At 40.9% G+C, this 18,178-nt stretch overlaps 1 protein-coding gene and 1 long non-coding RNA gene across 5 annotated transcripts in view; one reads left to right on the top strand and one right to left on the bottom strand.

Moving 5' to 3' along the window:
• The window catches only part of LOC122554558 (uncharacterized), a 31,785-nt gene that overhangs the window by 12,555 nt on the left and 1,052 nt on the right, over positions 1-18,178 (bottom strand). The gene's annotated exons all lie outside the window — the stretch shown is intronic.
• Positions 60-18,178, top strand: part of crb1 (crumbs cell polarity complex component 1) — a 116,895-nt gene continuing 98,776 nt past the window's right edge. For all 4 annotated transcript variants that reach the window (XM_087990844.1, XM_087990842.1, XM_043699793.2 and 1 more), the window contains exon 1: positions 60-203. In XM_087990844.1, coding sequence (XP_087846970.1) covers positions 122-203 — 82 coding nt within the window. In that variant the 5' untranslated portion in view covers positions 60-121. The remainder of the gene's footprint in view (positions 204-18,178) is intronic.

Below are 18,178 nucleotides of genomic sequence, written 5' to 3'. Positions count from 1 at the left end.
TCAGCAGCAGCAGCAGCAGCAACATCCCTCAAAGAGCTCAGTGCGGATGTCGGGAGAACACCAGGATGGATCGGGTAAATCTCGCACTGCTCCCACAGCTACAGGATGGTTTCCTTTCAAAATGATGGCTTTCTGTAACACATCAGGAGGGAGTAGAAAGCCCGCCAGGCCCCTGTGTTTGTTACTCTTCATCGCTGCCCAGTGTAAGTACAATATTATTTCTGATATTTAGCACGAACGTCATGTGTGGCTATCTCAACCTTCAAATAGTTAATTCCGCTTTCAGATATACCTGACCATTAAACACTAGAACACCAAAACAATTTAACTTTAAAATGAAACACCTTAACTTCTGATCGACCGTAAGAGCGATGCTCTGGAGATGGGTTTTTGGCGTGCGGTTCAGATTTGGGTAAGATTGGGGGGTCTGTCTGAATGACATGGGAGGAGGCAACAAATGCGACTTTCAATTTGTGGGGAATGGTCTTGAGGGTGAACTCTGCCCATCCCGGCCAGGAGAGGGGTCTGTTTACATCCAAACTCGTCTGACTGAACACGGTATCATTTGGAGCCCGTTTACGAAAGAGCCAGGGGGAGATTTGGAGTAGTTTGTCCCGCCCGTGTGTGTGTAATCTGGGTCACCTTCTGCCGCGCAGATCAAAGAAGGTGGGTTGGAAATAGAAATCCAGGTTTGGCTGTTCTGCCGCACCAATTTCTGTTTGAATCGTTCAAAGGCAAAAGAGCAGGTCTGCAGGATGGGCAGATGATGGAAACAGACTAAGTTGGAGCGCGATTTAGATGATAACGTGACCTGGTTGCCCGAACCCACTGTTTCTCGGCCGTTGGGAGCTGGAGAAGTCAGCCAGTGCTTTAGTGCCGGAGATTTTGTTGTCACAAGACGGGAAGGAGTTTGCGATTCATTTCACGAAAGTTTTGAGATATTAACGGAGATCTTTTGTTTTCTGACACGCATCCTGCACTATAAAGACGTTCACTCCAAGTCGAATCGAATTCGACTACTTAGAATAAATTCACCCGTCTATCAATTTCCAATAATGACAGAGAACTAATTTGAGTTAATTTCTATACACTTGGGAAGTTAGCATCTTATGAATTACTTGACTATTTCTTGAACCTTCTTCTTGAGTCCGGTGTATTACTTGCCCTAATAGTCGAATAGACGTGGGGAATTACTTTGTTAAAGACATGGTGCTTTAATGGACCCTGTCTGTCTCTAAAGTGGACATCAGTGCGTATTCCCAAACTATCTCGTTTAGTTACCAAAGTCCTTGCATTCCGAACAACAGTTGCAGTTTCTTTAATCAGAATTGGAAGATTTTTTTTCCCTGAATTTAAGATTAGATTCCCTACAGTGTGGAAACAGGCCCTTCAGCCCAAGAAGTATCACTGACCCATCCAGACCCATTTCCTTCTGACTAATGCACCTAACACCAAGGGCAATTTAGCATGGCCAATTCACCAGACCTGCATATCTTTGGGCTGTGGGAGGAAACCAGAGCACCCAGACACGAGGAGAATGCGCAAACTCCACACAGACAGTTGCCTGAGGCTGGAATCGAACCTGGGACCCTGGCGCTGTGAGGCAGCAGTGCTAACCACTGTGCCACTGGAAGAAAATAAAAATACACCTGGTAGGGAGTAAGCAAACTGTAGTGAGACCACATCTAGAGTATTTTGTGCATTTTGGTCACTTTACCGAAGGAGGAACATGCTTGCATTGGAAACAGTTCAGGAAAGGTTTACTGAGCAGATTCCTGGAATGAAGAAGGGTTGAGCACATTGTGACTAGAGTCATTGAAGTTTACAAGGATGAGAGGTGATCCTATTGAAACATATAAAATCCTAGGGGCTTCACAGCATAGATGCTAAAAGGAATTTGTCAAATCTGGAAAAATGTGGATCTAAGCTTCAAAATAAATGATTTCCTACTTAAAATGGAGATGGTAATGCTTTTCTTTTCTTTGAGGGTGATTAAAGCCTGGAATTGCCATCCCCAGCAAACAGTGGATACTAAGTATATTCAAGACTGAGTTATGTGGATTTTTGATAGACAATTGAAACAAGGATTAAGGTGAACAGGCAGGAAATTGGATACAAGATGACAACCAAACTAGCCATCATTTTAGGAACAAATTACTGCAAATGCTAGAGTCTGAACTGAAAACAAAAAGTGCTGGAAATCACAATGGGTCAGGCAGAATCTGGAGGAGAGCAAGCTAATGTTTCGAGTCTGGATGAATCTTCAACAAAGCCATCATATTATGGCATGACACGGCAGGTTCAGGGGGTGAATGGTATATTCGTCATTATATGTCTTACATTCTTATGTTATCTTCTGCTTTGCTTTTAGGCATTGCACCCTTTATCACAATAACTCACACCACACATGCATTTCATCATGTTACTGCAGGTTCTTTTGCTAATTTCTTTAAATCTGTGTCCCATGGTTACTGACCTATCCACAACTGGAAACTAATTCTCCTTCGTTATTGAATCAAGTTGGTTTATTTTGTCAGAGGTACTCCCACACTGACCCTGTAACTTTGGCAGATGTTAGGGTGAAACCAAACCAAAGACTTGTGTTTCTATAATGCTGTTCACAACGTTAGGAACACTTGATACTTTATTGGTAAACAACTATCTTCTAAAGAACAATTTCTGATGTAATGTAGAGAATGGGACAGCCAATTTTGTGAACAGCATGTACTTAAATAATCTTTTTAAGTTATGTTGTCTGAGGAACAAATATAAGCCAGGACACCTGAGAGGTTTTCTTAGCTCTCCTGTGAGTCCACGGGATCATTTATGTGTAGGCTTCAGGTTTAACATTTCATCTAAAGGAAGAGCTTTATACATTACAGCATTGCACGGAAGTGCTGGACTAGATTGCATGTTCAAGTCTTTGGAACTGGGTTCTATTGTGAAACCAATACCTTTTTTTAAAGTAGTCAAAATCATAGATCTAGGTACCTACCAAGAGCATAAAGCCACAGGATTCCACAGTTTTGAACAAACAATGTTAAATTTATCATATAAAGTTAGAACCATACTGTAAGCTACATTACATGCACTATTTATGTTTTAAAATTCAAAATTACCCTGAGGTAAATATGGTTAACAGGAAAACTGTTAACAGGAATACAGGAAAAGTGTGTTTAACAAGAAATACCCACTGAGCACAGATCTAATTTTGAAACTCCCCCAAAACCCACCTTGTCATGACTGTCACAATGGCTGCTTGTGCTTTGGTAGTTCACTCTCCCATTTGGATCTGCACTTCTGGATTCTGAAAACTGCACTCCAGTACCTACTTACAGGTACAATTTCAGCCTTTCTCTAGCAACTAGCTTCACCAAGCTGGCACTACTCCAAATTTCTCCAAATACTGACATTGTTTAGCTGTACACAGAAAATATAGGCTTCTTTCACCCTTGCTGTCAGTTGCACTGAGCTGTGAATGGCATATGTTTTTGCCTGAGCTGCCACAGCTTCTGGGTTTTTCCCTGAGCCCTAGCCCCAATGTACCTCCTGACTTCCTGGACTTCTCCTGAGCCCTAATGCATTGTGTCCATTTGGGGATCATCTCCTTCTGCTCCTACATACCTGGATGAATAGCAGGAAAAGGTCTTCTAATTTCATCCAACTGATATCAGGGGTTCCTTGCTCCTGGTATGGCCACACATTTTGCCATTATTAGAGGAGGTTCCAAACAAGGTGAAGTCTGAACCGTCACCCATTCAGCTGCTATTCCATCTCCCTAACCAAATAGCAGACTCAACCCTCTCATACCAGACACCTGAGCCTATCACCCATACATTTGCCATCTTACTTCCACAAACAGGTAGCTGCCATCTGGCGTTCACACCCACCCATCACCATACCCACTTACCAATCATGCACTTTCAGCACTACCTGCCATGCTACCCTACAACCAACTGGCACCCTACCTATTTATACATCGGTCATCCCAAACCCTGAACCACCAAACTGCCAATATAGCCTCCTTGCCCACTTATTTGCCACTCTAACCTCCCATCCACTTACCTCCAATTATTTCTTTGCCCGTCAAAACAAATCTTTATCATATAAAACTGTTCAATATTAAATTATCCAATTGACAAAATGTTCATGACAATAACAACAATGATATTTCTCCCTCATATAGTGGCTACTGAACTTGTGTAGCATAAACCTAGAGATTCTACATGCATTTAAAAGTAATTCCCTCAATGACTTAAAATGTTCTGGTTTCCCAGTTAGCTAAGTATTCCAATATCAAAAGATTGCAAACCATTCTCTCCCTTTGCAATTGCTCTCTCTCCCCTTCACTCCCTGGTGGCTCAGTGGTTAGCACTGCTGCCTCACAGTGCCAGGTACTTGGCTTCGATGCCAGCCTTGGGCAACAGTCTGTGTGGAGTTTGCACATTCTCCCCGTGTCTGTGTGGGTTTCCTCCGGGTGCTCTGGTTTCCTCCCACAATCCGAAGGTGTGCAGGTTAGGTGAACTGGCCATGCTAAAATTGCCCATAGTGTTCAGGGATGTGCAGGTTGGTGCATTAATTAAGGGTAAATGTAGAAAAATAGGATAAGGGAATGTGTTTGGGTGGCATACTCTTCAGAAGGTCGGTGTGGACTTGTTGGGCCGAAGGGCGTGTTTCCACACTGTAGGGATTAGTGGGCGGCACGGTGGCACAGTGGTTAGCACTGCTGCCTCGCAGCGCCAGAGACCCGGGTTCAATTCCCGCCTCAGGCGACTGACTGTGTGGAGTTTGCACATTCTCCCCGTGTCTGCGTGGGTTTCCTCCGGGTGCTCCGGTTTCCTCCCACAGTCCAAAGATGTGCAGGTTAGGTGAATTGGCCATACTAAATTGTCCGTAGTGTTAGGTAAGGGGTAAATGTAGGGGTATGGGTGGTTTGCGCTTCAGCGGGTCGGTGTGGAGTTGTTGGGCTGAAGGGCCTGTTTCCACACTGTAAAGTAATCTAATCTAATCTAATCTAGATTCTATGATTTACAACTCCTCTCACTCCTCTTTGTAGCTTCTCTTACCTACCACTTGGTAGAATCTCACTTCCCTCTTTTCCAGTCAACTCCACCCCACCCCACCCCAATGCAGCCACTCTCCCCATTTTTGAGCTCCTCTCTTGCATTCTTCCTATTATCATCACACTCCACCAACTCCCAGGGAAGCACTGACCATTACCTGGCACCTTTTCCAGATAGCTCAGTTGAAATCATCAACTCAACAAACAGGAGAGTACTTCATAGGTGTGGTCTTGCTGCTCACAACAAACCTCATTTGTGCTGTGTAGGGAAGACAACTCTTGCTGGGCATATTACTGGTGGTATCATCGCATGTCTTCCAAATTTGGCCAGTCTTCCTTCTCACCTCTAATACTCAGACAAATTATAGACCATTGGTATTTAATGAAAAGAAATATATCTGAGTTCCATGGTTCCATGGCAATTGCACAACTATTTGGAGTCTACTTGCCAACCAATTAGCATCTCTTCTCGTGAAGTATAAAAAGGTTGTTTTCCCTTTACATTGTTACTTCTTATGATTTATCCTGATGAGTGCAGGTTGAAAATCTTCAACAGAGCATGTATTCGTTGAAAATTTCTTGGTGACTCTATAGCTTTTATTTAGGAGATGGGTTCCATCCTGTTCGGACTGGGAAAATGAATCCAGCAGATTGTCTTTGATTACTTGTCCAAAAGCTTTCATATCCTCCCTTGAATTACTCATTTTAATATTTATTTCCAACAGTTCTTTGAGTGGGTGTGCCTTTCATAGTCATCAATGTTGAATACTCTGCATTTGTTGATGTCTCCCTGAAACTGCGATTGGTTTTGATAGGTGTCTAGACTGTGGAAGTTTCTCTTTACACACCCTGACACTCCTCGCTAATTCCCTTTATTTTCTCACCTCCATTTTGGAAGGTGATCTAGCATTGTGAAGCAGTCAATTTGAAACAGTTAAAAGGAACCATTACAAGTTTATAGAACTGTATCTTCAAAAACTAAAGAGTATATTAAATACATTATATGTGTGTGATTGATAGAGTTCAGAAGCAGCATAATGTATGTAGCTATTGATTTTTAAAAAGCTTTGAAAATTTGTCAGTGTTTTAATTCAGGACTTTCACCAATAGAGCCCAACTGAAGATGATGAGAGTTTTACACTTGTTTAATATATTTACCACTTGAGGAACTTAATGACTTTTAAAATAAGCATTTTTATTGCGCAGAAAGTTTGAAAAATAATTTTACCAAGTTGAATTAATGAAAGGCAATACAGAACATTGTCATATACTTATAAGCAGCTCTATACAGAAACAAAATGGAACAAGTTTTTTGTCCTGCAATTTGTTCTACATTGAACCGACAGTTCTGTTCTAATAATTGCAGCACTTGGTTGTCACGCTAATGCTTCTAATGGATCAGTTTAGCACCACAGCAAAACCTACAGCAACCAACCTGCCTTGTACTGCTAAGAAGATTGAAATAATTCTGTAGATCTTACGTTGTTTTCAAAAAAATTGGCTTTTAAAATTCAGGGAGTTTCATGGAGCACTTCTCTTTGTGAGCTCTAGCAAGTTATCTCACTGAATTCTCCACTGCTCACCTGATTTAAGTATGCACCAGGACTCTATGGCACCATTTTCACCCTACATGCTCTAAGTTGGTGGCAAAACCCTTGAAATGCTGCCAACCTGGTCTGAATTAGCCATCTGGGTTAGTGTGATGTTGAGGAACAGACAGCAATGCCGCAAGAAGGTCAATAAATTTCTATGCTATGAAGGTTAAGTGCCCCCATCCTCTCTGCACCACCATAGACTCACTCTGATTCTGCTCTTGCATCCATGTCTCACCAAGGCTCATGCTTTACCATTCTCAATATTGCACACAGCATCTTCCCTTTCACCAACGTCATACCCCCAGACAATTACCCCTTCTTGCACTCTGCTTGACTGAAGAATGACCCCAACCCTTGGGTGTTCATTGTCCCTCTTGAACAATCAACAATCAATAGGCAGGAGTGTTCCTTCCCAGTCGGAAAACACTTCAGCAGTCCGGGACATTCGACCTCGGACCTTTGGGTGTCCATCCAAGGTGGACTTCAGGACAGGCAACAACGCAAAGTTGGCTGAGCAGTGGCTGATATCCAAGTTTGGTACCCATGGGGATGGCCTCAACTGGGACCCTGGGATTCATGTCACCCTACAGGTGACCCCACTACACTATGCAAACACACACACACACACAACTCTCTCTCTCTCTCACATAGACACTCATAATCCCCCCACACACATGCACACACATATATATAAGTTTGCGGGGTGAATTTGTACTTGCAGAATTACATTTTATTTTGCTCAAAAACTGCATAAATCCATGTAAGATTCTGTAAATCCCTGTTTTAGATTAGAATCAGTCTGAACATTGGAGCACAGACATCTTCACACAAGGCACCTCACACCTTCAATGCATTATCTAGGCCAACATGGCACCTATTAAAGTTCACTTGAGAATGTAACTTTAAGAAAGTTATGGAATTTACATATGAAAGAACTGAAACCACCATGCCCATTCTCAAAGATTAGAGACTTAACAAACAATCCAGGTCTTTTTCAATATATAATTTCAGTTACAACATACAGTAAACTTTTGTTATAAATTCTGTGTCCTACGATTTTATACTCCACAATCACCTGATGAAGGAGCAGCGCTCTGAAAGCTAGTGCTTCCACATAATCCTGTTTGACTATAACCTGGTCTTATCTGATTCTTAACTTTGTCCACCTCAGTCCAACACCGGTACCTCCAAATCTTGAATGTTCATGGCTGTCAAACATGACAAGGTGCCTGGCTTTCTGTACCAAAAGAGAGAAAGTGAGGGCTGCAGATGCTGGAGATCAGAGCTGAAAATGTGTTGCTGGAAAAGCGCAGCAGGTCAGGCAGCATCCAAGGAACAGGAGAATCGACGTTTCGGGCATAAGCCCTTCTTCAGGAAGGGCTTATGCCCGAAATGTCAATTCTCCTGTTCCTTGGATGCTGCCTGACCTGCTGCGCTTTTCCAGCAACACATTTTCGTTTCTGTACCAAAAGGCAAGGCAAGACAAAACAGATCCTGTGAGCTTTCAAGTTGTCACAAACCAAGTCAGGGCTAAGAAAGCAAGCTAAGACCCTTGAGATGTACCGTGTTCTGATGCATAAGTTGGATGCCTGGTACTGTGTGCAAAGTGGTCTTTTCAGAGTATCGAAGTGCTAATGCATGCAAATAGAACTTGTGCTGCTCAGTAGTGAGATTCTCACCTCACTGGTAAAATCATGGATGGGAAATTGGGCTTTTTTTTCTTGGTGTTGAGAATCTCAGCACATTTTACCAATTGACACACCATTGCCCACTTCATTTAGGGGCTGGAAATATTTCCAGCCGTGGTGTTTTGAAAGAATAAAATAGTTACATAACATTGACTGTGGTTATCAATTGCATATTGGGAATTACCATAAAAGATGTTTGGAATCAGTGTGTAAATGATGACTCAAGTCAGCTATGTCTGTGAAGTTGCATATATGAACTGCTTGTGGTGTGACAATACAAAATTTTTGAACATTCAAAATTGCACATGGACCATATGACAATAAATGAGATGGAGCAGGATAATGATCATTTTATTCTTTAAATTTTATCAATCTGAATGGGAGGAAAGTGAAACTCGACTTATTGTAGACAAGATCAATGACAAGTTTTAAAATCCTGGTTGCATCATTCACTGAGAAATACGAACCTTAAGATTACATTTCTGCTGCCCTTACAATTACAAAAGATGATAGAAATTCAGCAAATTATACATTTCTGTATGGGGAGGTGTGGGGGGGTGGGGGTGCAGGATATCATCACACAATGCACCTTTGCTGATGACTGAAGTTGTCAGTCCTTGAGAGATCAATTCTGCCACATGTTCTACCTACAAAGGTACTAAGTGACATTGTGGATTGTCATTAGCAGTGTTGGTATCTATTACCAAGACACTATACCCATTGGCCATTGTGATGATGCACAGCAGCTCATAGGAGATGTTGATATTGTCCTCCGTCATCAGCTAGCGATTCCTGAATACAATAATCATTTTTTAGGACCTCCGAGTCATGCTTGTAAACATCCTTGACTGAGTACTTTGGGTGTCCTATTGGTCATTTGGGTCCCAATACCTCACCCAGTAGAAAATTCCTGGGTGTTGCGACTGTCTTCCATTCTGTGAACATGACTAAGTCAATGTTACCGCCTCTGACGACAGCCCACAAATGTTGAAAGCTTTGCCTTTGTGAGGATTGCCACATTCATGTTTGTGTCCTGTAATTATTCAGGCAGCCCCTGGCTTGTGAAAGGGTTGTGTTCTGGAGCATACTTATAAATTGATTTGTTCGCCAGTCAGAGCACAATGCAGGACAATAGAAAGCAGCTGTTTATAAATGCAGGAAATGCTCATATGTCAGGTCATTAAAATTAAAACCACTAATGGGAACATATTCTGAATAATAAGAATTCATAAGTTGAAAGTTTGTAAATTGCGCCACCCCCGGATATCCATAGTAAACTACAGACAATTGGAAATTGTTGAACTGGTTTTCATGAAAGTCATCCATCTTTCATAACAATCCAGCAAGGTGTGGAGAACACAGCTCTTATAAACAGTGGGTTTGATCATAAGGGTCAGCTTAATGTTATTTCATACATACTTTGTGAGTTGGCCATTGGTGGTTACTGCCTCTCCTACACATTTATCATGTTCTTCTTCAAGGCACAGATTGTCTGTCAACTTTGACCTGAGCCAAGAGAATTCGTTAACAATTTACATCAGCGTGTAATTTCATGTGTTTGCAGAGGATGTGCAATATCTGTCCCATCACCATGATTTTTTGACACTTATGGTCAGGGAGAACAAATCACAGTCTGGTGCAGAACCACAGTTCACAGCTTTAAAGACAAGGTGATTAGTGATACTGCCAAATGCTGGCACTTTACACTGTTGTTAGAACCGTTGCTACCGATTCAAGGTTTATCAGCAGTTTTGTTATTGATGAAGCTTGAAAGCCACGAAGTTCAACACCTGTGAAGCAGCAGAAGCATTATTTGGTAAAAGTAAACCTGCAACAAAAATTATTTGAGACCTATTGCAACTAAGGTGACATTTGGAGTACTGCATGCAGTTCTGATTGCCCAATACAAACAATTGAAGTAGAAAGAGTACAGAAAAGATTTACTAAGATGCTACCTGGTCTGGAAAGTTTGAGTTATAAGGAGAAGTTGGATAGGCTGGGAGTTTTTTTCCCTGGAGCATAGGAGACTGAAGGATGACCTATTAGAGGTCTATAAAATCATGACAGGCATAGCTAAGATATACAGCCAACAGCTATTTTCCCATCGTAGAGGAGCCTAAAACTGGTTTTGCATCTTTCCCTCAAACGTATGTTTGAGGGAAAGATGCAAAAGGGTCCAAAGAGGCAATGTTTTTACACAGAGGAGGTGAGTGTCTGAAATGGGCTGCCGGAATTGTCATTTTGTCAGTTATACGGATGGGATAGGTATAGAGGGATATGGACGCAAGCAAATGGGACTAGTTTAATTATGAAAACTGGATGGCATGGACAATTTGGGCCTTAGGGCCTGTTTCCATGCTGTAAACCTCTTTGACTCTATCTGCTGTTGATTCAATAGCTTAAATGATGCATGATATAAATCCAACATCTAAAACACTGGTCAACCTGAAACTAGCTAAGATAGGATGATAGTACACAAATAAAATCTGGATCAACTTATGCTCAGAAATCAATCTGCCAGTGACAATACAAGTCTGCAAATGATGTATGAAGGGATCAACAGGCTGTGGTTGCTCCTTTTGTCACCAAAATTACCATCTGAGAACCACAGATGATGAAGTACTCATCCCAGAGAAGTAAACAGATGCCTCTCTGGGCTGAATACTGAGAGATGGACATCTGTCAATCTATGTTTGATGCTCTTCCATAGCTTGTGCAGGGGAAAGGCCATAGACAGCTGAGCCAACAGAACACCCAGCAAGGATGGAATCCCAGCTAAACCATTTAGACACAGCATATAACAACTCTTGCCACAATCCTTATAACTTCTTTCTCTGCTCCACTCCAAAGGAAATGCTTGATGCAAAACTTATACCATACAAAACGAAGGTGATAAAGGAGATTATGACCACATTAAGATTATAAATCAAAATATATTAACTCTACAGTTAAAAATTCTCAGTTGAATATCATGTGATACAAGTCTCCCACAAAAGCAATTTCTGTTTTCTTTTAATGAACTGGTTTCCATGTGCCTGCTATAAAATCTAATTCTAAAAAATTAACTTGTTGGCTGTCAGTGCACTTATGCTCAGGAAATTATGATTTCCAAAGTACCCTGGTGAACAGAACACTAAAATGAAGAGTAAATCTGAGAATCCATTGTGAGTATCAATATCAGTTCAAGTTAGCATGAAGTAGCTTTTTATGTAAAAGGGCAATACAACTGCAGATTGTAAAAGTGAGAGTTTTTAAACTCCCCTGATGCCAAGTCAAAAGTAAATGAGCTATTGCAAATTGTTAAATTCTTCTACTTCTGTACTTGGGAACTTGATATTTAAATGTTATGGTCGCACATGGGACAGCCTATAAATGTAATCAATGTCTTTTCCATTTTCTTCACTATAAAATTCACATTATATTTATAACCTTCCTAAAAAATTTAGTTTACCCATGAATTTAAAAGTGTTTATGAATAAGGCAATAATTTCAACTAGTCACATTTTAATGCTGTTACTTATGCCTACATGCATTTAATATCATGTATGAATCATGATTTTTGTATAATTATTATTTATAACATGATTAAAATTGTCAAAACTTCTTCATTTCATTTTTGTTGCTTTTAAAACATATGGATTAAACATGGATTTTACAATTGCTAGTGTGTTTAAATATATGATATATAATCCACGGAGGAGGAATTCTCCCCAAACGTTCATTAAATAAATAATTCTTTCTGATCCAGAATTGTGTCAGCACTCTGGCAATGCACAGGGAGAAGGAAAGCCTGACAAAGTGATAGGGGAAGGTGTTTGCTGTGGGTGGTCAATGTTTTCCTGCTGTAAGGTTGGCAGATGTGTCACTCTTGCAAAGGTCAATTCAGTCACTTAGCAAGTGAATTGGGAGATACTTTCCACATCCTCAGACATTGTGCCTTTGCCCAGGGTGAGACTGTTGTGTGAAACCACCCAGTGGATTCTGTGCTACCCTCTCTTATGGATACTGTATGGCTCATGGAAGGGCCCCCAGACAGGAATAGCCAGCTTCTTGGCATTGGTGCTGAGGTGCCTCAACATCCTTCCATCATCCCTTCCACAAAGCTCTGGAGCCTCCCTGCCTGGACCCAACACCCACAATCCAGCTTGTCCATCTTCAAGAGCTCCTAATCATTGACGGGGGGGGGGGGGGGGGGGGGAAGGGTGTGATCACAGTTAACTTATAAAGGCTATTTGTATCAATTGTTCGGTAGTTTATTGATTATGTTAAGAAGCAACAGTTTCAATATGATACATTAGTTAATCAGATAAAGAAGGCATACAAGCTTGAGAGTTGGGGGTGGTCTGCTGAGACCAAAGCACTAACAGGCTGTTAATGTGGAATATGTAATCTTTTTAAAGCTGTGAAGGCAGAATCCTGCTGTCTATCCAAAATGTGAGGGAACTCTTCTCTGGATGTTCCTGCTCTTTTTCTAGTCCATTTTCATCTGGAGAAGACGGTAGCCTATTGAGAACTGCTGCCTTTAAGAACTGCTTGATGAGGACTGCCCTCTGCTTTTCAAACTTGGGCAGCGTATGAATTGTTTGAGCCTATCTTTCAGCTAAGTGACGACTAAGAAATTAGACATTGCTTCCCAAAGGGAAAGCACAACACACGTGGTGCAAAAGCCAAGAATATTGAAGACGAGCTGACTTAAATGTAATATTTGGATTTCAGTTTTTTTTGTGGCACTGGAATACCTTCTAAGCTGGTCCTAATTGAGCATAAAGGTCTTCACAATTAGTCCATTACTGTTGACAGATGCTTGAATTCGGTTCCTTCTTTGAGAAAAAATGAACAGGGCAAATTCAGCAAAATGTGGAATTTGACATTTTGAAACTGTCCCCATCCTTTTTTTTGGGGGGGTGGGGGAAGGTGTTCCTTGGGACAGTAAAAGGATTTTTAAGCCAGCATAAGAATTCAGCACCAGAATGTACAATGGATGCACGTATGGAGAGAGTAACTGAGCCAATTATTAGGGTGATACAGGTTACTGTAGCTTTGTGTCTGTGAAGCATGTGTGTGATCAAGTTAATGTTAAGGTTCTTTCCAATCAAATCAGTATTTCTTTTGTTTATTTGCTCTCCTGTTGCCTTGCAGTTTGTCATGCAGAAGCGCCCATAAATCCATAGTTTAACTTGAATCCTGTGACACCGCATTATGAGTTCAGCAACAGAATGTATGATGCATGGTACAATTTTAAATTCTATAAGGTAAACAGATGGTGCAGCAGAATTGTCTTCCTCAGGATAATAAATTTGTTTTCTGATAATGCTTTTGTGTGGATTAACCCAATGTGAGTTACCCCAAGAAAAGTCAATGATTAAGAATGGCCATTCATGTGATCAATGATGTTTCTTCAATCCTGGGTTAAATGAGATCTATTAGTGTCCAGTTGTAGTTAGTGACAGTCACTTTAATCCACTCAGTGTGCATAAGCTTATAAAAAAATGTGCTAAAGCATTGTTGTGGTCTCTGTACAAAATTTACTTCAATATGCTGATTGATTCAATCTGACTTTCAAATAAAAAGATATGAAATAGTACTAAAATAAAAGAAATGAAAAGAAAATGGGAAATAAAAACAAGAGTGCTGTGAATACTCAGCAGATACAGCAGCACCTGTGGAGAGAGGAACAAAGTTAACAGACGGATTTTCACTCCTGAGGCAGATGGCAGAGGTCGGGAAGTTTCCCAGCTTCCACATCTACCTGAGGAGAATGAGCCCTAATAATCATGGTTTCCACTCTGGTGAGTGGGCACAGGAATGGGATGGAGTTGGACCTGTTGCCTCTGGATGTAGATTGAACACAGTTGCCAGGCCTGGTGAGTGCCAGAGAGTGCCAGAGAGTACGCATGAGAAGGCACGGCGGCACAGTGGTTAGCACTGCTGCCTCACAGCGCCAGAGACCCGGGTTCAATTCCCGCCTCAGGCAACTGACTGTGTGGAGTTTGTACATTCTCCCCGTGTCTGCGTGGGTTTCCTCCGGGTGCTCCGATTTCCTCCCACAGTCCAAAGATGTGCAGGTCAGGTGAATTGGCCAAGCTAAATTGCCCGTAGTGTTAGGTAAGGGGTAAATGTAGGGGTATGGGTGTGTTGCGCTTCGGCGGGTCGGTGTGGAGTTGTTGGGCCGAAGGGCCTGTTTCCACACTGTAAGTAATCCAATCTAATCTAATCTAATCTAAATCTTAGTTCTCAAAGATGCCCTTGACAGCCTATCATCCCCATCCTTGCCTTCTCCATACCAACTTAATGCCAACTCATACCAATTCACCCATCCTTAGTCCTAACACCCTCCATGCCAACTCCTCCAGTATCCACCATGACCAAACCTCAGAAGCCTTAGGAGGATGAAATATAATAGAGGGTTAAATATCTATTCTAACTGTGCTTACATTAAAGGAAAACTCCCATTCATGAAAGTCCACTCAAAACATTAAAAAACCAGATACTTAATCCCTTAAGGAAACAAACAGATGTGAATTCATAAATTAAAATCAAATGCAGCTAATTCTTTATAAACATTGTTGAATCAAACAGTCAATTTAGGAAATCCACTGGAATAATTCCAGATTGTGGAAATCAGCCAAAGTTTAATAATGATATAATGACAGTCCTCGTCAATAAAAAGATCTTAAAAATGCTACATCAAATTTTTTTCAACACCCACTGGCATAGGTCTTCTCTTGAAAAAAACAAATTAAAGAGCTGGTAATGTAAATAATTTCATGGTTTGACAATTCTACAGACCGTGTCCACACCTCATGACCATTTCCATCTCCTTCATATATTCATGATTCCTATTCTGCAGGTTAAATCTCTTTGCATAGTGAAAGAAAACAGTTTTGTTTTAACTCAGCACTGAGTTCACATTGTCCTGCTGAATTTAGATTTCAGCACGGTGGCACAGTGGTTAGCACTGCTAATTAACAGCGCCAGAGACCCAGGTTCAATTCCTTCCTCAGGCAACTGTCCGTATGGAGTTTGCACATGTGTGGGTTTCCTCCGGGTGCTCCGGTTTTCTTCAACAGTCCAAAAATGTGCAGGTGAGGTGAATTGGCCATGCTAAATTGCCCGTAGTGTTAGGTGAAGAGGTAAATGTAGGGGAATGGGTCTGGGTGGGTTGCTGTTCAGAGGGTCAGTGTGGACTTGTTGGGCCAAAGGGTCTGTTTCCACACTGTAAGTAATCTAATCTAAAAGTTAGATCTGACAGATCTAATGGTGGATCTGGATTCCATCTACTCTTTTTAAAGAGGCCAACATTGTCAAATATGACTCTTGCTTGGAGAAAAAAAAACGTGCTCAGTTGGAAACAATTCTATCTCTCGCTGCAGATGCTTCAGACCTATTTCCAGCACTTTCTACTTTTATTTAGGAAAAGTACCAAGTTAGCGTGTATGGTCTATTCATAATAATATACAACAGAAAATTAGTTTGAACACAGCTGGCATTTAAAAGGTACTCATGTAAACAAGAACTAATGGATGAATCAGTTCATTGGTTTATCCAGTTACAAAGAATAAGATAAAGTAAACTAGAAGAAGGTGAGGACTGCAGATGCTGGAGATCAGAGTCCAGAGTGTGGTGCTGGGAAAGCATAGCAGATCAGGCAGCATCTGAGGAGCGGTAGAATCGACATTTTGGGCAAAACCCCTTCATCATTCCTGATGGAGGGCTTATGCCTGAAACGTCGATTCTCCTGCTCCTTGGATGCTGCCTGGCCGGCTGTGCTTTTCCAGCACCACTCTTGCTAAAGTAGACCAGCCAACTTCTGTCATTAGAAAACACTGAAGAAAAAAAAAGATTGTTTTTCAGAGAGAAAGGTTACTACTGATTAGCTTAGTACTGGATATTATTTTATGTGCGTATTGTTTATTATGTATGAAACAGCTGCTTGATATTTCAAACAGGAAAAGATATTTCATGAAAGAAATAACTAGGTCTAAGATGATGCTCAGATGAAGAGCTTCATGACAAGGGAAGGACAGTTCCAAACATCAGCCTGCTTATCACTCCAGAACTACACAACTGCTTCATGGTGTTAGCTGGGCAATAAAATAAAAATGCCACATTTGTCATATTGTTTTAGAAGCTCCTTAGCCCATATTAATTACCCAAATGGCTCTTCTAAGAAAACCGGAATATTATGGTCTGGGTGGGTGGCACACCAATGTTTCTGACGTATAGTTGTTATTTTGTTTGAGGACTAATATATAATTAGTTATGTTGGAGGAAATTGTATCTATTGAGCAGAAACAACATAAACAGAAACGTAAAAAACAAATGGTCTGTTATCCTTTCAGCTTGTTTCTTTATTTTACCAACACTTTTTAAAAAATGTGTTTTATATTGTGACACCGTAAAAAGACACCATTGTGCAAAGATTTTATTATATATTTTTTCCACCACCAGCAAAACACCCGTGCGGCTATTGAAACATTGAAAAGCACAGCCTGTGAAGCGCAATGCTGTCATAGAAAAAATAAGAGGGCGGGGGAGCTGGTTCAGGGAAAAAAGGAAGATACTAAATCAAAATGGAGTTGGAGGAGGGAGAAATAAAGCACTCCATCCTCTCACTAAAGGTGTCGAGAATATTGGTGGCTTCCACGAGCTCCCTGTCCAGTGACACCCAGGCTCAAATGTAACTGTGGAAGAGAGGCAGGCAATTGGCAGAGAAGACTCCCCTCCACAGCCTGCTGCCCAGACCTGTTTATTGTCAGCCTGGCCAGGCCCAGGAGCAGATCTGGGAAGTTTATCTCAGTTGGCTGAATGGCTGGTTTACAACACCAACAACATGGATTCAATTCCCACACCTTTGGAGGTTGCCTTGAAGGATTACCCTTCTGAACCACTTCGCTTTCCTGAGGCATAGTGACCCTCAGGTTAGACCACCATTGTCTCTCTGTCTCTAATGAGAGAGCAGCCATATGATCTGATAAGTCTATGGTGACATTATGCATGCATCGCATGGTATTCTATTCTAAAGTTTCTACTTACAAGCTTTCTTTTAATAAATTAATTTCATCATAATTTATTAATATTCATAGCTTTTCTAAAAATAAATGGATCAAAGTATTATGAATGTCAAGATAAGTATAATAATTTTATATTTCCTTAAAAAGAAAGATAAGAATGTTGTTTGTAGCAAGAAGTTGTCAGTGTATGTGAAAGAATTAACCTTGGACTTCTTGATATACATATGGTGGAACCAGACTATAATTGGAGCATCATTGAATGAGTGCCATAATTATATTGTCAGGATCTAGCTGGGGCTTAATTGTAGCACTCCTGACTTAGAGCTGGAATGTTGTAAATTTATGTCCTACTCTAGGATAGAGCACAAAATCTGGACAAATATTCCAATGCAAGACCAAGGGATTGTTACACTTCAGAGTTCCCATATTTTGCAAGAAATGGCAAGTTGGGGCCCTATCTACACAGTCAAGCACATATAAGACCTTTGATAGCATTATTGTAAATAAGAGCACAGGAGTCCTCCTTGGTGATCTGCCTAAGTTTTCTCTTTTAATCAACATCACCAAAGAAGATTCTGTTTTTGTCACATTGTTGCTTGTGGGAAACTATTGTGTGCAAACTAGTTGCCACATTTTCTGCATTCCAACATTGGCTGCATGTAGAGTGCTTTGTTAGTTGAAAGTTGCTTTGAGATGTTCCAAAGTAGTTAAAGGTGGAATCTAAATTTAAGTTCTTGTTTTGTTTTAAATGCAACTTAAATCTGGCATTGCAGATGTCAGCTGCCAACACTGGAACAATCAGGATTGTGCTATCTTATA

This window comes from Chiloscyllium plagiosum, unplaced genomic scaffold (genome assembly GCF_037043375.1).
Source record: "Chiloscyllium plagiosum isolate Xiang-an unplaced genomic scaffold, Cpla_swu_hap1 HiC_scaffold_9, whole genome shotgun sequence".
In the NCBI taxonomy this organism is placed as follows: Eukaryota; Metazoa; Chordata; class Chondrichthyes; order Orectolobiformes; family Hemiscylliidae; genus Chiloscyllium; species Chiloscyllium plagiosum.
The sequence above is the reverse complement of the archived record's forward strand: the minus strand, read 5'-3'. Positions and strand labels throughout refer to the sequence as shown.